The sequence below is a fragment of the Osmia bicornis genome, chromosome 12 (genome assembly GCF_907164935.1).
Source record: "Osmia bicornis bicornis chromosome 12, iOsmBic2.1, whole genome shotgun sequence".
Classification (NCBI taxonomy): domain Eukaryota; kingdom Metazoa; phylum Arthropoda; class Insecta; order Hymenoptera; family Megachilidae; genus Osmia; species Osmia bicornis.
In genome coordinates, this window is record NC_060227.1 from 380,168 (window position 1) to 401,673 (window position 21,506).

The 21,506-nt window shown below is 46.1% G+C and overlaps 4 protein-coding genes across 7 annotated transcripts in view; 3 read left to right on the forward strand and 1 right to left on the reverse strand.

Annotated features, from left to right (window-relative positions):
• LOC114877625 (stress-activated protein kinase JNK) overlaps nucleotides 1–3,709 on the forward strand; it is a 4,654-nt gene extending 945 nt beyond the window's left edge. The window contains exons 4-8 of the mRNA XM_029190449.2: nucleotides 46–180; nucleotides 256–385; nucleotides 453–611; nucleotides 701–825; nucleotides 931–3,709. Coding sequence (XP_029046282.1) covers nucleotides 46–180; nucleotides 256–385; nucleotides 453–611; nucleotides 701–825; nucleotides 931–1,083 — 702 coding nt within the window. The 3' untranslated portion in view covers nucleotides 1,084–3,709. The remainder of the gene's footprint in view (nucleotides 1–45; nucleotides 181–255; nucleotides 386–452; nucleotides 612–700; nucleotides 826–930) is intronic.
• Nucleotides 3,710–9,249: 5,540 nt separating this feature from the next.
• Nucleotides 9,250–10,288, forward strand: LOC114877581. Its single transcript, XM_046288157.1, has 3 exons — nucleotides 9,250–9,297; nucleotides 9,509–10,175; nucleotides 10,264–10,288. The coding sequence occupies exons 2-3, from the start codon at nucleotides 9,556–9,558 to the stop codon at nucleotides 10,286–10,288; spliced, it is 645 nt and encodes a 214-aa protein (XP_046144113.1). The 5' UTR covers nucleotides 9,250–9,297; nucleotides 9,509–9,555.
• A 38-nt stretch (nucleotides 10,289–10,326) lies between these two features.
• LOC114877582 (sperm flagellar protein 2-like) lies at nucleotides 10,327–15,532 on the forward strand. Its single transcript, XM_029190337.2, has 5 exons — nucleotides 10,327–12,103; nucleotides 12,165–13,796; nucleotides 13,869–14,877; nucleotides 14,940–15,179; nucleotides 15,255–15,532. Exons 1-5 carry the CDS (start codon nucleotides 10,410–10,412, stop codon nucleotides 15,519–15,521), a joined length of 4,842 nt encoding a protein of 1,613 aa, XP_029046170.2. The 5' UTR covers nucleotides 10,327–10,409; the 3' UTR covers nucleotides 15,522–15,532.
• Nucleotides 15,531–21,506, reverse strand: part of LOC114877587 (beta-1,4-N-acetylgalactosaminyltransferase bre-4-like) — a 30,128-nt gene continuing 24,152 nt past the window's right edge. For 2 of the 4 annotated variants that reach the window (XM_029190349.2, XM_029190348.2), the window contains exons 2-8: nucleotides 21,273–21,282; nucleotides 20,763–21,153; nucleotides 18,562–18,830; nucleotides 18,252–18,488; nucleotides 17,988–18,171; nucleotides 17,696–17,914; nucleotides 15,531–17,612 (exon numbers count right to left, since the gene is read on the reverse strand). In XM_029190349.2, the coding sequence (XP_029046182.1) occupies nucleotides 17,474–17,612; nucleotides 17,696–17,914; nucleotides 17,988–18,171; nucleotides 18,252–18,488; nucleotides 18,562–18,830; nucleotides 20,763–20,917 (1,203 nt within the window). In that variant the 5' untranslated portion in view covers nucleotides 20,918–21,153; nucleotides 21,273–21,282 and the 3' untranslated portion in view covers nucleotides 15,531–17,473. Of the gene's footprint in view, nucleotides 17,613–17,695; nucleotides 17,915–17,987; nucleotides 18,172–18,251; nucleotides 18,489–18,561; nucleotides 18,831–20,762; nucleotides 21,283–21,506 lie in introns of all 4 variants that reach the window. The other 2 variants (XM_029190346.2, XM_029190345.2) reach the window with 1 other exon arrangement.

A 21,506-nucleotide genomic window follows, 5' to 3' on the forward strand; every position in this document is an offset into this window, starting at 1 on the left:
CTAAATTACAACTCGTTCGTTCGTCTAATCACGCTCTGGTCGTAGGATTTAAAGCCGAGCAATATCGTGGTCAAGTCGGACTGCACGTTGAAGATTCTTGACTTTGGCCTGGCCAGGACCGCCGGGACCACGTTCATGATGACGCCGTACGTGGTAACACGGTACTACAGAGCGCCAGAGGTAACGCGTTTTCTCCTCCATTCGTGTAACAGCAAATCAGGCTAGGGTATTAATCCGATTCGAATGGTGGTCCAGGTGATCCTGGGGATGGGATACAAGGAGAACGTGGACATTTGGTCGGTCGGATGTATCATGGGCGAGATGATTCGGGGCGGTGTGCTGTTTCCCGGCACCGATCACATCGACCAGTGGAACAAAATAATTGGTAGGCTCCCCTTTCGATTCTTGTTTTCCTTCGATTACCGGTAAATTACGACAATCGGGTTTTGCAGAGCAACTCGGAACGCCGGCGCAAGAATTCATGCAGCGGCTGCAGCCGACGGTGAGAAATTACGTGGAGAACAGGCCACGATATCCGGGATATCCGTTCGACAGGTTATTTCCGGACGTGTTGTTTCCCTCGGACTCGTCGGAGCACAACAGATTGAAAGGTGAGAAACGAAACGGCTTCTCGTTGCTCGCGACGCGCGACGAGACGTTGCTTGCACTTCTTTTTTTTTTCCCCCCTTTTGCATTTCAGCCAGCCAAGCCAGAGATCTATTGTCGCGCATGCTCGTGATCGACCCCGAACGACGCATCTCCGTCGACGACGCTTTGCTGCACAATTACATAAACGTGTGGTACGACGAGGGCGAAGTGAACGCTGTAAGTATGGAGGAGATCCGTCGTTAACCCGTTAATCGAGAATGGTTTTTCAAGTAGAAAAAAAGAAAAGAGAACGATAAGGAGGACGCGGTGGATTTATTTCAGCCTGCACCAGGACCGTACGACCACAGCGTGGACGAGAGGGAGCACACGGTGGACCAGTGGAAGGAGCTGATCTACCAGGAGGTGATGGAGTACGAGACGAGTCACAATCCCGCGACGGTGGCTCAGACGTCCGAGAGCGGCGGCTCCCGGTAGACACGGAGTAAAACATTGCCAGCATTCTCCTCGAGGACGAATCTAGACTGTCCGATTTATCGTACACACCTGATACGATGGGATGCAAAGAAGGGAAGAAGCGAGAAATAGAAACCGTTCACGTCCATGGGAGAGACGTACGTTAAACGAAGCGAAGCGGCGTTTTCGTTCGAGACGAAGATGGGAAGACGGGAAGACGGGGGCGAGGCAGACGAGAGGACTGCGAAACGAACGAGAACGTGTAAAGAAATTCGGTTTCTTTTTTCTTTTCCGAAAAGGGAAGAATTGCGACGAGAGCCTCGCTCCGAAGATGCCGTCTGAACGCGAGTGTACGAGGCATAACGAGCGCGCGTTGCGAAAACCTACGCTCCTCTATCCCCGTAACCAAAGCACACAGACAGTCTTCTTGCTCCTCTTTCCTCCTCCGAGATATTCCTCCTCCGTACAGGAAACGCGCATTCGTTCGCAACGAACGTTCCCCGCTTACACACGATCGAGCTTAATAGAAATTTGCAACGCGTTGTCGATCGACTTCGCTCATAGACAAAGAGAGAAAGAGAGATAAAGAGAGAGAAAGAGAGAAAGAGAGGATGGCCACTTTTCTCGCGTATTCATTCGCGACACGGAACTAAAGTCTATCGCTCCTGCCTGATGATACTTTGCGTCCTTTTCGTTTCCTTGCCTGCTATCCCTCTGTCGTCTTTGCAGCTCCTCCGTTTATTTTTCGTTTCGTCGTTCGATGCACGGCGATACCAAGAGAAGCGAATACGGTAAAAGAATTTATTCTTCGTTGCGCTATCGATTCACCGATGGGCTTCGTTGTTCGAAGAGTTTAAGAGGGAAGGAAGAGTCAAAGACTAGCGGTAGCGCAACGAAAGAGAAAATTTGGTGAACGATTCGAGTCGTGTTCCGGCATCGAACGCGTCTAAGAAGTAAGCTGCTTTTGCAAGGAGTGTGACAGAAACGTATATATCGTAAGAGCGTAAAATAAGATGTCGTCGATCGTAAAAACGCAGTTTTCTACGTAATTCCGAATGCGTCCGACGTGTACAGGGTGTCTCGTTTAAAAAGAAAAAAAAAAGAAAGAAAAAAAGAAAAAAGCTCGAGTGTTCCCTTTTCAGAGTACGAATTTCAATTTACCAGGATTACGCGGTTTAATCGACGAACGAAATCATTGTGTATTTTTATATGCGACCACTCCAAACGCGTGCTTTTGTCTCATCGTTTTCGCGCGCTCGTACGCCACCGATATTTTGTATCGCCAACTTTGTACAATCGTACCGTTTCTAAATTAAACGCTTATCCCCTCGGCAGGCAAGGGGAAGCGTGGCAAAAGTTGCGAACGAGGCGAACGAAACAGCGTCCAGCGAACACGGCTAAGCGGAGGAATTTACCGAGAGCTATCGTAGAGAAAAGGTCGTCGAGCAGCATCGGATTCGCGATCGAATCCGTCAACATTTCCGAATGCATTGACAGTGCAATGTCGCGGCGATTAATCCTCGAGTATTACGACGACGCGATTCGCGGTTATACTTGTCGAATGTCTTTAGCTAGTTAGTTCCTTAGGTAACTCGTTTTCTTTGTGCAATCGTGCGATCGTCGTGCCATTGCACGACGACGAATGCCGACGCGATATTTAGATTATACATATATAATATATAATAATAATAATAATAATAATAATAATAACACAACAACACTAATAATAATAATAATAATAATAATAATATAATATAAATATACAAATATATATATATATATTATATTGTATACACGAGAAACGCTATACCGTATTTCTTGGAATTTCGCTGTCGACTAATAAAACGGCAATAATTGGCGAAGCTAATGTTTCGACGACGATCGTTCATAGCCGTGCGATCGTGCACGCGATACACGAACAACAATACGATTCGTTTCGGCGTTCCTTCGTTTGCTTGCTCGTCGTTCGAAGAATCGGTTTCGCCGCGACGCAATGCGACGCGGTGTTCCTCGACCGACGACTACGACGACGACGACGACGACGACGACGACGCTCCGGCCAGCAGCGACCCTCACACTTTACCGTTAACGCATATTTTAGCAGAGGAACCACGAGCGTTGCCTGTTTCGCAAAGACCGTACATTCTAAAGTTAAGCTCGAACAAGTGGAATGCGCGTGTTATTACAAAGCGACGTGTTTCTGGCAATATCTGTACAGTAGTCGAACCGTGTTGCGAGACTGATTGGGGTTTTTTGCTTTTTCACGACGATGACGACTAAGACGAAAGATTACGACTACGACTACACAGGTTATTATTATTATTATTATTATTATTATTATTTTTACTTGTATTATTACTATTATTATTATTGTATTTTATTTGTTTATTATTTTATTATAATAATTATTATTCTGTTCATTATTATTATTATTAATATTATTGAACATTATAGAACATACCGTATTTATTACGATTCGTAACGAATCGAGTTGTCGACGATCGAGAAGACGATGAACAATTGTAATGTAAACGTTGAATTTTTATTTTCCAACGACGATAGTTATGTGAATATATTGCTACAGTCCGATCCAAATAATCAAGCTTTTGTAACACTAATTATAATAAAGTAACGGTGATACTGCTAATCGCGTAATTGTATGGCACACGGTAATTCGGATACGAGGTGCGTGTGTGCGTTGATGAATGCATGCATGCGTGCGTGGGTGGGCGCGTGTGTATCTTTGAAAGGGCCGTGTGCTTTCCAAACTCGCGCGAGATCATTCGTCGACCGTCTTGTTCTTTTCTTTTCTTCCTTTTATGTCCGGTCGCGACGACGCAAAGTCGTTCGAGCTCTCCTCGGCTTAAGCTTTTCTCGCCGTTTCTCCACGCTTTTCCGTCAAATTGGTCGCGTTATTGTATCGAAACGACTATTGGTAATTTCGTCCAATCGGCAGCGATCTTCTTCTTCTCGTTAATTCGCTTGTTGTAGAGATATTTGAATTGCCAGGTTTCAGGAGAGAGAGCTTTCAGACACGGTCGCGCATCGGCCTCGAGGCTTTTCTCGCTAAAGTAGAACAAAAGTTAACTCGCGTCTCCTTAATTTCATCCTACCCGAATCTAACCGATATAGTAGTACCTACCAATAACGATAGTTCACGATTACGATAATAATAACGATACGATAGCAATAGCGGTAGACTTAACGATGATAACGCGATAGGCGATTATAATAATTTGCGCGATCGTACACGGATAGACAAAGGAGCCTGTTTCCATAGATCGCAGACGAGAACGAATCGCAAGCTCTTAACGCGCGATATCGACAGTGAGACGACAGTAAACGAACAAAGTTGAATTACAGTAACAGCCGACAACGGGAAATTGTAATAACTAATGATAATAATAGTAATAATAATAATAATAATAATAATAATAACAACAACAATAATAATAATACTAATAATCTAATGGTAATGATAATGATAATGATAATGATAATAATAAATAAATAAATAATAATAATGTTAACGCTAATAGTAATATTATAACATTGATATTGTGGAGAGCGGCGACGCTAACGATACTACTTAATATTGTCGGTCACGGTTAAATTATTTAATAAGGTAATATCGATATCGCGTGTGTCCATTGCCTGTCGTGAAAGGAAAACGAAGCATAAGTGGAAAAAAAAAATCTAAAAACCGGGTACCTACAAAGTGACGTGCCTTTGAGAGTGTGCGAAGCAAACGATCGGCTCGTCGTTAACGATATTGGTCGATATCGCGCGCTTCGAGCTTGAAATGCTCGTGAAACCTGGCAACGCGACATCAAAGTTTTTCGATGGATAGATGGTGGATGAAATTAGCGAATTAACGATATAATCTTGTTTCTTTAGCGCGACGGTGAGAGAGGCGATTTAGCGATGCGGCGAATGCATACTCGTACTTTCGAACGATTCGATTCGACAGACGATAGGATGACGAGGGGAAAGGAGAAAATACTAATTGTCCATGTTGCTCTAAACTCTAGCAATGAGATCGTAGTTGATCGTGTAGCGAGAAAAAGTGTTAGTTTACGGTAGTGTTTACGCGTGATGAAAGGAAAGAAGGTAGAGGAAAGGGAGTAAAGGGAGAAAGAAAGGAACGCGTACACGCAGTGACACAGTGAAACACCGATACACACGCATACGACGCATATAATAGAAAGTAGATTAACGGTAGGACATAGATTTTTAGACGGAGTCCTCGAACTCGTTCCTTCGTACATATTAGCGTACATGATAGCGTTAGAGATTGGCTGACACACCTCGACACGAGGACGCGTGGTCCGTACACCTATCGATTAGATGTACCCAACGGCGATTTACCGTTACCGTTACCGTTACCGTTACCGTTACCGTTACCGTTACCGTTTTCGTTAACGTCGTCGCCTCGCTCCTCTCTATTTCGCGAAAGAACAGCAGCAACAGAGAGAAATGAAAAAATCACGCCCGCAGCAATAAAACAATTTCGAGTAAGATAGCGGGTTGGGTCGCGAGTACATTCGAGCGACGAAACTTTTACGCGACAATGAATTTTTTTTAGAAAACAACTCGTTTCGATGAACAACGCTTACGAATATATTTTATTTTCGTTGAACGTCAATGTACTCGTGGCCCTTGAATTCAGCGAGTCGACAAAGCGTCAACGGATAAGCTTCGAAGACGATCCTTTTTGTCCTCGATCTCTTCCTAAGGCAAACCGACGACGGGCAGACAGGAACGGATAGTTAAAGAAAAGGAAAGGGTTAGTCGAAGAGAGGAAGCACCCTGTGGCCAGTGCAGTTGCACGAAGGAAGCGTAAATTATTCGTTAGAATTATTAACACGCATCGATATCGTCGTGTGTATATATACATATACCTCTTCTTATACGTACAGTAAGGTTTATCTTCAACGATGATTAAAAACGTGTTGCGTATTGTTTCTGATCGCAATGTGATTAATTGAGCCACGTAATTATAAATATTATACATATAATAAACACGTTAGCTCGACAAGGATCAGAATCTCAAAGACGGACGGTGACTTTTTAAATTATTGCTATTGTATTATTATACTCTTTATGGTTTCTTATCACGATTGAACGGTGACCAGGACATAGTTATTATTATTATTATTATTATTACGATTACTATTACGATTACGATTATATTATTAAAAGAGCATCGTGGAACGCGAAAGGAAGAATGGGGAGGAATGGAAGCGAGACGCGAGTCGAGTCGAGAAAAAGGGGTTCCTATTTAAATTGTCCGAAAGCGCCTCCTCCTCGCGACAGATCGTCGGCTTTCTAGCCTTCTACGAATACCATTACCATTACGAATAGATGAACACGCGTCCAGATATCTTTTATCGATTTTTTTTTCTTCCTCTCGCGAATTAATCTTCTTAATTGTCCTTCGAACAATTCGGGGCGAGGCGAGGCGACGCGACGCGATCGTGCATTTAGCCGATTTAACGTATCAAAAGAAAGGGGGAGAGAGAGTACGAGAGGAAGCAAGAGAGAGAGAGCGAGAGAGATGCGTCGCGCGCGTTGTTAACTTGTAGATCCGGACATTGCCGGAGTTGAACGTAAACGATCATCCTTATCTTTGTTTTGTGGCAGAACCGAACCAATGCTCAAGCGACGCTGTTGGTTTAAAGTAAATAAAAGAAAAGCTGAAAAACCAAGGTTTTCTTTACCCGTCTGTACCTATATAGGCCTGTAACGTCGTGTATGTGCAGTGGAGTATAAAGGGAATAAAGAGTACACAACTTTTTAATACGCGTTTCTTTTTATAACTTTCCCTACGTACTTTAAACGTGCCAAAATTAGTATCACTGATTCTCGTATAATACGTATCCATCCCTTACATCCCTTACATCCCTTACATCCCTTACATCCCTACATCCCTTACATCCCTGTATTCCTTACATCCCTTCATCCTTTACATCTCTGCTTCCCTTACATTCCTGCATCCCTCACATCCCTTATGTCCCTGCAACCCTTATAACACTGCATCCCATACATCACTGCCTTCCTTACATCCCTTAATTCTTTACATCCCTGCATCCCTTACATCCGTTATGTCCCTGCAACCCTTATAATAAATATATTACCAAAACTGGTTCGAGCAAAGGTAAGTAAAGGTAAGTAATTTTTGAATTTTTGAATTTCTGAATTTTCAATTTTGTCCCTCTAGCGGCAAAAATGCGAACTAAAATCTCGACCTCGAGTCAGCGCCATCTGGTTTCAGAAAAAGGAACTAAATCATGCTGAAATTTTGGCCCTCTAGCGGCAAAAATGTGAACTAAAATCTCGACCTCGAGTCAGCGCCATCTGGTTTCAGAAAAAGGAACTATATCATGCTGAAATTTTGGCCCTCTAGCGGCAAAAATGTGAACTAAAATCTCGACCTCGAGTCAGCGCCATCTGGTTTCAGAAAAAGGAACTATATCATGCTGAAAATTTGGCCCTCTCGCGGCAAAAATGTGAACTAAAATCTCGACCTCGAATCAGCTCCCTCTGTTGGCAAAAAAAGGAACTAAATTTTGCAAAAATTTAAATTTAAAATTATTTTTCACGAGACTTTACTTACCTTTACTTACCTTTACTCGAACCAGTAGCCATATCATTTATAATATATTTATTATAAGGGTTGAAAGGATACAAGAGATACAGGGAGAATTCAGGAGTGTAAGGGATACAGAGATATAAAGGGTACAAAGATGTAAGGGATGCAAAAGTGTAAGGAATGCCGGCATATACGAGATGCAAGAGTAAAGGGAATGTAGTGATATAAGGGATACAGGGATGTTAAGGATATAGACATGTATGGAATAAAGGGTTGGGACCCGTGAGTCCCTTAAAGACAAAAAAAAAATAAATAACTGGGACGGTTGAGCCGAGTCTCCTGAAGAGGGATAAAATAATAAATGACTTGGGAGGGTAGTCCACACGAGGTCCGAAAATAGGGGTAAAATAATAAATAAAAGGATAAAACAATAGACGAGGCACACAGATGTAATAGAATCAACACGTTCATGTTCCTAATTGAGTTTATTCAATAAGCTAAGAAAATGAATACAGCAAATCCTTCCTTTTAATAATGCGGAAACATACCTCTGAGAGACGTTGAGACGTTGTACGTATGCACGATAACAAGGCGGAAAAATGTTATATGTGTAATCTTACAATAATAGTACAGTAAAACCTGTTAAAAAGGACATCTGAAAATATTAAGTCGGTGCACAGAAAGAGTCGCTGGGGTCCTTGACACCCCAAGACGGTAGGTTGGTACGCAGAATGAGTCGCCGGGGTCCTTGGTGCCCCAAGATGTTAGGTCGGTGGGCAGAAATAGTCGCTGGGGTCCTTGGTGCCCCAAGATGTTTGGTCGGTGCGCAGAAATAGTTACCGGGGTCCTTGGCACCCCGTGATGCTAGGCGAATACGCAGAGTGAGCCGCGGGGTCCTTGGTGCCCCAAGATGTTAGGTCTGTGCGCAGAATGAATCGCCGGGTTCCTTGACACCCCATGATGATAGGTCGGTACGCGACATGAGTCGCCGGGGTTCCTGATACCCCACGCAGATATTACGTTGGTGCGCAAAAATAGTCGCCGGGGTCCTTGGCACCCCAAGAGTATAGGTCGATGCGCAGAAAGAGGTGCCGGGTTCCTTGACACCCCAAGATGATAGGTCGGTGCGCAGAATGAGTCGTCGGGGTTCCTAACATCCCAAGATGATATAATATAAGGGATACAGGGATGTTGAGGATGTAGACATGTTTGGGATAAAGGGTTGGGACTCGTGAGGCCCTTAAAGACAACAAAATAATAAATAACTGGGAAGGTTGTGTCGAGGCTCATGAAGAGGGATAAAATAATAAATGACTTGGGAGAGTAGTCCACGCGAGGCCCGAAAATAAGGGTAAAATGATAAATGAAAGGATAAAATAATGACAGCGGCGGTCACCCACGCTCCTCCCTCAGGGGGCGGATGACGGATGCATTTCGCACCTCTTGCCACCCGCGAGGGTGGCGTACTATATACTAACTATTTATTTGAATAAATGTTGTACCTTCTCGAGTACGGAATCGTTTCCTGTGAATTAAGCATAATACCCTGCATCGTACCCAATGGTGGTGTAGACCGCCATTTTTCCTAGAGGGACCACGAGCGCGCTGGAGGGTGTATGTACATACTCCTAAATCATCCAGAGGTTAGTATATTAACTGAACAAAATATTACTTTCCTAATATTTAACAAATATTCTGTGTATTTTGTAGATTTACTTTTTCTCGAAAATGTTCCCCTTAAATTTTTGTATTATTCGAATAAATTTTGAAGTGTTATGCGCATGTATATGTAGGAAGCAGTGACATTAAATGGACATTGAAATGGACCGGGCGAGTAATTAATTCGCGTTACAGAATGAAATAGAGGTGTTTCGAGGGTCTGGTTGGTGGAGCAGGAAAACATGCATAGGTCAATTCAAAGGATGAACGAGAGGTCAACGATGGGTGAAATTTTGAGAAGCTGGATCCAAGCGAGGCTAGGAGCGATGATCGATTTGACGCCGGATATGTTTGGACATTACACCAGAGACGGGACGCTGCTAGCGCAAATGTTGCACAGCTACGACATAATAAATCGCGATCAACTGGAAACGATCGTGCATACGCAGGATCCGGCTCTGTGCAGAGTGAACCTGAAACACCTCAAGTTTTGGCTACGCTTCCTGGGCATCGACTGCGACGACGAGAGCATCGCGGAGATTTCTTGCGGCAAGGGTGCCACCTCGTTGCGTCTCTTCTATAAGCTCTACTTGTGCCTCGAGGGAAAAGACAGGTTGCACTTTATCACGCTGCAAAAGGAGAGAGAAAAATTTGTGCCCACCTCGAAGAAATTCGAGGTGACCACCGTGTCGGAGGACCCTTCTGCCTACGAGCCCCCGGATCATCCTTTCTGTTCGAAACTGGTGAAAGGCAAGACCGAGATGGGACGCTTCAAGTTCCCTCTGCTGCTTCGAAACCTCCGTCGGAAACGAGAGAAGCTAGAGCAGCCTTGGAAGCCGTATTCGATCGTGCATCCTGTCGAGTATTGCTTTCCCAAGGTACATATGTACTCCTTTTCTTCTTTTCCGTTTACTTTCCTATTTGCCAAATATCTGTTTGCTCGCAGACAGAAAAGTCTCGATTGGACGAAAGTAAGATGGAGGAAAGCGAGGAATTGGATCGGTTCGCTCGCATGCACCGAGTACGGCCAAAGAGGTTCGAACAGTTCGAAGAGGAGGAACGATACTTGGAGGAAGAGAAGGAGAGGTTCGAAAAGATGTTGGAAGAATTGACGGAGGAGCCGGAAGCGGCGAAGGCGTACGTCGAGCAGCTAAAGTGTCGCACGAAATGCGCGGAGATGACCGCTGCTCTCAAGTGCCAGATGCAAAAGAGCTTGCTATGCGAGCTTTGGGAACGGATGGAAAAAAAGCAGGATCGATCGTTCGACGAGGCGATCGCGAGACGAACATCGGATCAATGCCGTTACGAGAAACAGATGGTAAGCAAGTTGTGCGAGGTACGGGATCAAAAGAACGCGATGGCGGAGAATCAAAGGATCGTGGAGAACATGACGTTGAAAGCGAACGAGCTCGAGCATCGAGCGAGGCTGGAACTGGAGAAAGACTTGGCTTGCAGGAAACAAAAGGACGTGGAGACCGAGTGCGAGAGGATGTGCGAGCTTCGTCGGAGGTTGCTCGAGGAAAAGATCGAAAAGATACGGAAGAAACATTTTAAGCTTTGTCGACTAGCGCTACAAGATTTGACCAGCGTCGCTTTGAACATTGGCGAGTATCGACGAGTAAACGACGGGAACGTGCCCCTGTCGCTTCTCAGCGAATGGAAGACCATGTTTCTCAAGTGTCAACCGATTTACGACGAGAAATTCTCGAAGGAAACGGAAGAAGACGAAGAATCGGAGCCGGAGCCGGAGGTAACGGCTGGCGATAAGGGATGGTGCGCGTTACTCGAGAGGTCGGAGGCGCAGCGTCAGGTCCTTTTACAGGACTATCTGGACACGAACTCGCCGTGGAACGAGTTTACCCCGATGCTCGGCGAGGACGAGCGCGAAACGTTCGAACTCGGTCGAGTGGTACTCGGTTACGTGGTGCATCGGCTGCTGAATGCCCTTTACCCTCGTCCGCCGAATCGCGCGCAACTCTTACTCTCGAAATTCAAAACCGCCGCGATTTTGCTTGGCATCGGCAACTCTCAGTTGCATCGATCGATCGGTTTGTTGCTGGAGAAAAGCGGAATACGCTTGGTGCGAATGGAGGACGCGATCAATTACTGTTTGCAGAGGTACAAGGAGGAAATGTCGAACGTAGAGTACGTCGACTCAACGGTGATCGCCGCGACGTACGACGTGGTGAGGAAACTACGGGGCAAGAAACGACCTCCGTGCCCTCCTCCGTCTAGCAAAAATTCCTCCTCCATTTCAGAGGCAAAAGGTTCGCGAGCGACCGAAGATAAGGAGACGAAAAGTACGACCAAGTCGAGTAAGACGGCGCGAACGCGAGGCCGACAGCGAACGGGAGCTCGAGACCGAGATCAAGATCGAGATCGAGATCGAGAGAACGAGAAAGATTCGAAAATGGTGGAGAAGGAAACGCAAACTCCGCGAAACATACCGTTCGACGATCTGGACCCGGTGCTGACCGATGCCGCGTATATCGGTAAATGGATCTACGAGTTTCTCGCGTTGGGCGAGCCCATCGACGACGAACTCGCGACCAAGACTCTCGTCGAGTACCTGAAGAGCGTGACCGACGCGAAAGGCTGGGCTCTGATCGATTATCCGAACACGTACGAGCAAATGTGTCGACTGGAGACCGCTGTGACGGGTGTCGTTCCACCTCCCGATCCAAAGGAGCTCGATTTTCAGGACGTTACGATCGAGGATATCGAGGGTATCGAAACGCTGCCGCGGAGGATCGTTTTCGAGGACCAGGAAGATCCGTTCGCTTTGAACAGGTACACACGCGATGCCCTTCCACGAATAACACCGCGTTCCTTTTCGCGTTCAATTTTCCAGACGATCGAGACTGTTGCCCGATCCGATCGCGAACCGAGACACCAGCGCTACGAGATCCACCTTTGTCACGCTGTTCGTTAGGATAGCGCAGAAACCGAAGGGTTTTCAAGCGGATCGTTCGTACGAGACGGTGGGAAAAGACGCGGCCTCGATCGACAAGTTTTACGCTTCTCTGAAAAACGCGTACGCGCTCTATTACTCGAGTTTGGACGCGAATACGCTGAAGAGGCTAGCGAGATTGGTGATCGGTGAACCTCTGCAAAGAAGGCCGTCCGACGAGTTGTTCGGCGACGTTCTAAACGAATTGGATGCCGGCACAGGGCAGCAGGTGGTCGGTGGTTCGAGAGCGCCGGTGGTTCGACGCGTTTTACCCGACGGCGAGAACCTCGAGCCGGACATCGACTACATCGACGACATCGATCGGCTGTCGATCGGAACGCGAGATTCCGCTCGCGATTACTTGCGTATGGACTGGCTCCCGATCGAGCCAGGACCGGCCAGACCCGGCGAGTCGAACTGGCAATGGATCGACTTTCCACTGCCCTCTGGTCTCCTCGAAAGTTTGGCCAACCTCTGGGAATGCTTGGAGAACGCTTACGTCGAGAACGTCAGAGAGATGCTGTACCTGAAAAGCGTTCACGTGTCCAGCGTCGTTCCGTACAGAGATTTCGTGACCAGAAACATGAAGGATTTTATAAGACGACCGGACAATAAACAGGATCTGTTAAACGAGTTTCATAAAGCTTTCAACTCGATCGATCCCGACGCTCGTCACGACGTGGACGTGAAATGCGAGTTGCATCGACGCGTGGCTGATTTTCAAGCGACGCTCTGGGATATTTGCGACAAGCGAAAAGAGGAAGCGGAAGGGGAACGAAAACGTCTGATCGCGGACCACTGGACCGTCCTCGAAGCCTCGATCCTCTACAACGTTTTCGTCGGTCTTGTTCAAGCTGAACTGGATCGTTTCGTCGACACGAAACTCTCGATAGAAGATTACTACTTAGGGATGCTGAAGAAACCGTTGCCAATGTCTGTCGGTCAGAAGGTGATTTTGAACAGAATAGAAGTGGAAACGGGAGCGGAAGAAACGTTGCGGTTCGAGGAGCGACCTGCTCAAGAGTCTTCGGGAACGGAGGTGGAACAACGGACCACCGATCGAAAGAAAGAACGATCCGGAAGGAAGACAAAAGCGGTGGACGTTGTTCCGCCAGCTGTCGATCTGGCGGTACTTCGTAGGCAGATCGACGACGCGTTGATCGACAGAAACAAGCGATTTCGAGAGGCGGAGGATTGTTGCGCGTTTCAAGGAATCATGGAGATCGTTCGGTACGCGAGAAAAGTCGTCGACGCGTTGTCTTCGACGGCTAGCGAGCTAGTGAAAAAAGAGCGTCTCGCGGCGTCGAGGCTCGACAAAGATCTTCTTACAGACTCCGGTGATTCGATAATCGCGAGGACAGTTTCGAGGGGCGAGGAGCTCGCGTTGGAATGGCGATACGCGATATCCTACGAGATTAACCGGGTTCGTTTGAAGCTCGACTCCATAATCGCCGTGGCTCGAATGGATTTCATTTTCCTCCTGGATTCGCTGCAGCGGACCTTTCACGAAATTTACGACGTTATCGTGGACAGGTTGTAGACAGTTCTTTTCGTGCGGGTGGAGTGGTACGGGTATTATTTTGTTTTTGATATTTGCGTTCGCAGGTATTGGCGAGAGACCAGGAGCGTAAACGAAATGGGAAACGTATTCTGTTTCGCGATCGAGGAGGGTAGAATAATTGAGAACGAGTTACTCTTGGAGGACGACAATTTCGTGGTTCGTTCGAACGTGTTCGTGACGGAGGTCGATCTGGAGAAACGAAAATCCGCGTTGAAGGAAACGTTATCGAGTTCCCGGTTTCGCATAGCCGATCTCGCTCGATTAATGGAGATCTTCAAACGAGTCGCGCCATACGGAACCATTTCCGAACGCGCTTTCGTTTACATACTTCAAGATCTGGCGAGTCACGGACGCGAGGAAGGAGAATCGATGCTACTTCCTTGCCGGTGGTACCAGCTTCGAGCCAGCGAAGTTTGCAAGGTGGTCCGTTCCCTGTTCGGCACCGTCGATCACATAGACTGGCGAGAATTCGTCGTTTACGCGATGGACCTTCCCTGGCCGAGTCACCACGATCTCTTAATCGCTAGAGAACGTTTTCGAGCTCAGGATCCCGATTTAAGAGAAACGGTGACTCGCGCTCAGTTTTATCGAACGTCTTTGTGGTTCCTCGACAGTAAGGTGGTCGACACCGAGATTTACGATCTTCTTCACGACGATTTCCATACGATCGTCGAACAGCTCTACGAAGAAGAGCTGTATCGTTCGAGTCTGGAGGACGGCGATTCGGGGGTTTTCGGAATTAAAAAGAGCTCGATCGCAGATTTGAAATCGCGTCGCTCGAACCCGGAAGAAACGCTCAGGCGGATGCTGTCGAAAGAGTTGCTATGTCGAATGTACGCGGTCGATCGACACACGATCAATTACACCGCGTTACTGTTGGTCTTCTGCAAGCACGAGGATCCAAAGGAAGGTTTCGGAAAAGCGCTCGCGATAGCGCTCGGTAACAAAGTCTGCACCGACATGGAAGAGGGCGAGAGATACGTTCAAGAAGTTTACGAACGAAAGCGACTCGGTCTCTCTTGGCATAGAATCTCTCGCAGCGAGGCTCTTGAGGTAATCGATCGAACGATTCGAAACACGATTAACCGGCAGGAAATAAAACTCGATCCTTACAGGTGACCAGACAGATCCTTGAACAGTTGTTGGATCGAGCGACAGCGCTTGACTTTGAGGAGGAAGCGGAAGAGGTGGAGGATGCAACTACGCTATCCCGCGACTCGATCGCCTCGATCGCCTACACGGCCAACTTTGAATTCGAGGACGAAGCTACGTGGTTCCCCGATGATGCGGTTTTCACTGAGAAACGTCTCTCCAAGGAATTGATCGTTTACTGGCTGTCTCTCGATCTTTGCCTCGTAAGGGCTTTCTTCTTCGCTCTCCACGAAATTCCCTTTAAAATTCCCTCTCTGTAAAATTCCGTTTCCTTTCAGACGGTACTAGCTGCGACGCTGCCCTGGCACGTATTGCAACCAGAAATTACTGGAAATTGTAGCAACCTTCGGGATCGTTTGTCAATCGTGTTCAAGGAACTGAGAGACGAATATCTCAACGAACATAAGAACGTTGCGTTGGCGCATCGATTGTTGAATCATGATTTTATCCACCGGCTGTTAAACAGTGTCAGCAACTTTACCATCAAGAACATAGGGGACATTGTTCAAAAGATTTTGCAGAGCCGGGAGCAAAATATTGGCTAGTACAGGATGTACGAGTTTTAACAGAGTTTATTGTTTCGATACATCACCAGTGTAACTTGTGAAAAAATTCTAACGTTCTGGGTAAATCGCGAAGATGTCTTTTAACGTTCTCTTTTCGTTCGATATCGAAGGAAACACGCTCGCTATCGATTACCCTCGTACAAATGCTTACGGATTTATCTTATCCTTACGCTACGCGTTTTACTTTGTTTTCCATCGAACGTTTACGACTGCTATACGCCTCCCGTTTTGCTTCTTCGTTGCATCGAGAAAATAACTAATCAAGATAGAATCGATAGAATCTACCCAAAGCAAACGTGTTTACGACGCGTCTCGAGATTCGAATTAAACTTAAAGGCTATACCGAGGAACAGTCACAGTCACAGTCACAGATCCGACTTTACTCCAGACTTCTCGCTCGCGCTTACGTTACATTAATGGCCTAAGATATTATCGATTATTCGACGATATTCGTAGTATATGGTACAGTGTGTGTGTGTGTGTGTGTGTATTCTTAGAGTAAATGAAATTGCTGCGTTTGCGTGAAATCGCCGCCTCGATAGAGATTTCTTTTTCTCTTCGCGTATCGCTATCGTCGCGAATAACCGGAAAACATTGATTTCTTTTTTGGAGTGACGGTGCGTGGAATTCGATCGGTAGGAACGTTTCGATTTAGAAAGGAAATATTCCTTCGTCGCTGCAGCAAATCTGTATTTATTCACAGCCCGTACTCTCACCCTTAACGATTTAAGTATCGATTCCGAACGATCGAAGGCGGTGCGGCGCGACCACGCGTTTCACAAATACACCTGATATGTTTGCGTGTCTCGACTCGATCGAAGATCTTTTCTTTTCTTTTCATTCGTTCGCAACTTTTATGCTTGGAAATTATTCTGGTGCGCTCGAGCTGGAAGATGCATTCTCGTAACTTTCAAAGCTGAATAGATGATCCCCTCTTCGCTACGGACTAGCGAAACGTTAACAAGCGAGAGGGGGTCAGACGTTGAACCGACTTGCGAGCTCGCGCGAATACTTTTGGCCAGTTGTACAAACTGTGTGCACGTATGTGTCACGTTTCAAGGAAATGCGTATAAAATGCTAACAACGAGTGTTCTCGAATACCCAGGCTTCCGACATTAGTTCACGTTACACGCTTAAGTACCGTTTCCGTTGTACATACATATGTATATACACGACCGTCTACGACAATTGCGCAACCCTTCGCTACAGAAATAAACCTTTTTACCGCACAATTAACCAGACGCCTTAGAAAAATAAGCTTTATCTCGTCGAGTATGATTTGCGAGTTCGATTCGATTCTATCACGACGAAATAACCAGAAACCGAAAGGATATCCCTGTCCGATTCGGACACGTTCGAAGCGGAGATTCGCGATGGCCAGGAAACCTCCAACTTTTATCAATTATATGTACATACTTACGTACGTGTACGCGCGTCTACGTGCACGTATCGTGCTGGCTGGACAGAGGAAAAGGGGTGACGACGCCGTTTCACACCCGCTTTTCTCCCCTTTTCTCCGCTCCGTTTATTTTTCACGCGCCTGTACACGCACACACATTCACCTTTGGCACGTCAGCTCGTACGCTACGTTCTACATACCTGCTCTCTCTAGCCTATCATTGCGATAAAAAAATACAAGGAATAAAAATATATCACGTAACAACGTTTCTCTCGATCGTTACCGTCCGCGATCATCTTCAGAGAAACAATTCGTCGATATTTTCAAAACGTCGACGATTTCTTACTTTTTTTCCGACGTTCTACACGTTTGTTCGAGAACCTAGATGGAAAGGTGTAAGTTATAGTTTTGAAAGGGCGTCGTCGGTGGTAGTTGGTGCAAACGAATCGATCCACCGTTCGGTTTTTGGAGCGGAAACCGTGTCGATCGGACGATCGACTTCTCCGTGTCGTTATCCGATCCAGGATAGCCATCAGCTGGGCTGAGGAGGCGTTAGCTTCACCAGCAACCAGGTGTACAATTTTGGCTTTTGCTTGTCTACCAGTTCGTATTGCAGATTGCTCAGTCCATCCGTGGTGAATCTCTTCTTCCCTGTCTTTAGGTACTCGTACCTGAAAAATTCCACGACACGATCGAAGAGCATTCTCTTTTGGGAGAAATATGAAAATGGTGTCAGATTTCTGTGCCAGCTCACCTCTTTGGATTAGCCTTTTCCTTCTTGTGCGTAAGCATCTTGTAACGCGCCACGTTAGCAGGATACCGAGATATATGAAGTCCGTGCGCTTTGATACGGTTCGCCATGTCGTCGTCCTCGCCACCCCAACCCCAGAACACGTTACTGAATCCATTCACTAGACGAAAGTGTTCGCGTGACATCGCTGACACGCCACCGAACAAATCGGCGTACGGTAACCTACGCAGAAACAGATCCCGATTAAGTATGTACTTTCTGTTCGCTCTAAGGGTAGCGAAATTTTTCCTGATACCTGTATTTGAACTTGTCCACTGCAACCGACATGTGTCTCGGTTGCTCGGGACACGTGTACAGATTTCTATCGTCTTCCGGAAGTAGGTCAACATCGTGAAAAATGAAGCAGTCGAAAGGCCGTTCCTTCAAGGCTTCCACGTATCCTACATTCATCAACATCGCGCGATTAAAGGCTTCGCTGCCTGAAACACGAATAAAACATGTTCGTTCGTTGACGAAAGTGCAACCGGTACCGTTACAACTCAAATATTCCGATACTTACCTTTTTGTTCGACTATAAATATTTGGTAGTCGATCTGTTGACGTAGCAACATCGGGTGGAGGTTGTAAAGCAACGTCTGAAGATGTTGCGGTCGATCTCTAAACGGAATGACAATAGCAACGCGATATCTTGCGAGACAATCGGTTGGGTAACCTCTGCCGCCTGGTTTCACGTCGGTCAACGTTTTTTCCATCACCGACATTTCTGGTGGCGACTTGCTAACCGCCAGTGGTCCAACTGCAAATTATTCAGACAAGTCCAGTTTCGTTATAAAAAGCAGGCTCGGTTGGAACGTAGGGAGAAAACCTACCCAGATTTGGAGGAATAAGCGGGCATCGTGGTATCGCGGTGCCGTTCGTTGAATTCGCGGTCGAGGATTCCAGCACGTTTCCAACGATATACGCGTTTCGAGTGGGAACAGTGCTTTCCGATTTTGAGACGTTGTTGGAATTAGCCTTGCCAGCCCATAGAAGAGTGGCGGCGGCGGTGTCATTGCTGCTACCGAGTATGCTCGAGACCGTGACGGGACCGTAAATGATCAACCCACGGGGATGATGCCTGTACGTACGATCCGCGTATCTATCAACAAGCAAAATCGATCGAAATTTAAGCTAAAACTAAATTGTCCACTGTAGTAACGAATCTGTGCTATCTTTGGCAACGGTACGATCGGATTTATTCTCGGTTACGTTCCTTTTGGCGCGAAGCTTCTACGGTTACACACACACGGTTGTAAAGGCGTTGCTAGAGCAAACTCTAATTAAAGACACGTTAGAGTCGGGTCATTGGGATATATCCGGGGATCGTGTCTTCTGGCTGGTTGCGATTCGCAACTCACCCGATCAAAATTTCATAAATTAATATATCTATCGAAATTCAATGTCGAGCATCGATTAATATCGCGTTTAGATACTTTGTGTGCACACGAAGCCAATTAGCGAGCTCTGCGACCACTATCTCCAACCCGACTCCACCTTACACGCTAATGGTGTTCTACTACGATTGCCAAACCGATCGACCGTTTAATCGTTTCGGTAATTTCGCTCAATCTCGTTCAATATCGAAATTTCAACGAGATGCGAGTACCGAATTTCCATTTCGAATTAACGACACTCGCTGTCTAATTTTCTCTCTGAAAATGTTGGTCTTAATAGAATCCCGAAAGTTCTTGAAAAAAAAATTTTACGTTTAAATGAAGATAAATGGACGAATATTACGTACAAAATGGTTCTGAACCGATAGAATTTATTGGTATTCGCAGCACGGATAGAATGTCATAAATCTGAAACGAGTTATCTACGGCGTAAATCGTCTTCCTTCCAGCTAATATTTCACTTTTTAATCTTATCCTTTACGATCCGGCATGGACATGTAATTCGTTTGCAGTTAATTGAAAAATAAATTTTAAACAAATTAAGGTATGTAGTTGAAGCTTAACACAATATTCGCATAGAAATTGTTTTCGATCGATTTGACGAACAGCATGGACCAGTGTGCCATGCACGAGTGCCCTTCGATTTATAGAAAGAAATACGAAGACGTTTCTACAGGTCGATGATTTACAACTGTAGCGTTTCCGTCGAGGTTGCTTTGGGGCTTCCGTAAAGTCCGATCGATTATTTTAACTCGAAGAAGAAACGAACGTCACACGAAAGCTTTCTCTCTTTTTAACTTGTTCTTAGTTTTATTTTACGCTGCAAAAAGAGCATTCGCTCTAAGGACAGTCCATGTTTCATAGCTCGAGCAAGAGAACTTTTTCTTTTACGCCTTAATCATCGTGTAATTGCTGGAGATTCGTCCAGAGTTTCACGTTATTTTAGGATAGTTGGATTAGCTAATGCAGTTATGTATTAGATTGTCCGCAAACGGACAATCCCAATGATCGATAACGATGTAACGACCTCACCTACGCTTACTTGAATGCACATTTTCTCTATCACCCTACATTTCAAATTTTCAAATGTCTTCGGAAATCTCTGACTTCCGATTAAGTAGATTCGGTAAGTGAAATTACCGTAAAAACAAACGGAGATTCGGAGTCAACGACCGGTCGTGTGTTTCCCATTGCAGTTAGCAAATTGTTTCCTAGCGACCGATGTATGCGCGAGTAACCACCAAATTGCATCGTTAACTAGCCACTTTGCTTTGTTATCGGTCAACTAATAAGATTTCCCGGATATCTAAGAGGCTGAAGAGACGAGACGAGAGCTGGTCTATCGATTTTAACCGAAGCGGCGATATTAATTTTACCGATTAACCGTCTCTGAAATACTGCTATGATGGTCGAAGCGACGCGAGCTAAAAGTCCGTTAAGCGATGAAAATTTGACCAAGTTTTGAATGAAGGTTATAACATGCAAATGGAGGAGGACGAGATTCGACCGTGAACGAAAGCTTAAATTCGTTGAGAGATATCTCCTTTGAAATTGCTGGACAGTTGTGAAATTTAAGCGATTTTCAGGCAAGTTTATGAAAGATTCTGCAAGTTGGCGGCACAGTAGAAGAGACGTACCTGGAAGCGTTAATGGTGAAAATGGTTTCGATTGATCGGCGATCGATCACGCCGCTAAGTAAATACTGAATGGCAATCAAGGCGAGGACGACGCAGACGATCGCCTTGTAAAAGTGGGCACGATGCCACAGTGCCACGGCTGCGGCCGCAGTCATCGCATTTGCGAGACACCATAACTCCTTCCTATCGCCGTTAGAAGAGCGCCGTGCTGCACGAGGCGCTCCCTGCAGGCCGTTGTCGTTGTCGTTGTCGTTGTCGTCGTCGTTGCCGTTGCCGGTCCCGGTCCCGGTCCCGGTCCCGTTTCTGTTATCCTTCTCGCTGCCCTCCCCTTTCCGCCTCTACGCTTGCCGCTTCTGTTCCTCCGGAACCCCGAGAGTTACGTGCCTCTCTCCTTCTTTCCAACCGGTCGATCGGCAACACCGACAACCAACGAACAAAGAAAACACCGCCGCAGGCTTCTCACTTCCGGTCATCAGGCGCATTACCTTCTGCTGGCAGCGTTGCACTCACCTTTCCAACCCTGAAAAACAGAAAAAACCAATTCGTCTCTTGTACACTTTGCACCATGCCTCATCGTCAGTAGAATAATTGATCGTTAAGCATGACGCGGTGCCATTTACTAACACTTGCGTTACAGAAGATAATTAAGCCTTTGTCTTGCTTGTTAATTGCTCGAGCGTCGAATATAGAAAAATCACACGGTTTACGTAACTCGTTTTTGGAAAGCTTCGAGTCGTATGCATA

Bases quoted from the DNA above. Each gene is read 5' to 3' on its own strand.
- LOC114877581 (XM_046288157.1), top strand. From the start codon at position 9,556: ATGCATAGGTCAATTCAAAGGATGAACGAGAGGTCAACGATGGGTGAA. The intron at 10,176-10,263 runs GTATTGCTTTCC...GCTCGCAGACAG, and splicing joins TCGATCGTGCATCCTGTCGA to AAAAGTCTCGATTGGACGAA.
- LOC114877582 (XM_029190337.2), top strand. From the start codon at position 10,410: ATGTTGGAAGAATTGACGGAGGAGCCGGAAGCGGCGAAGGCGTACGTC. The intron at 12,104-12,164 runs GTACACACGCGA...TCAATTTTCCAG, and splicing joins GATCCGTTCGCTTTGAACAG to ACGATCGAGACTGTTGCCCG. The intron at 15,180-15,254 runs GTAAGGGCTTTC...GTTTCCTTTCAG, and splicing joins TGTCTCTCGATCTTTGCCTC to ACGGTACTAGCTGCGACGCT.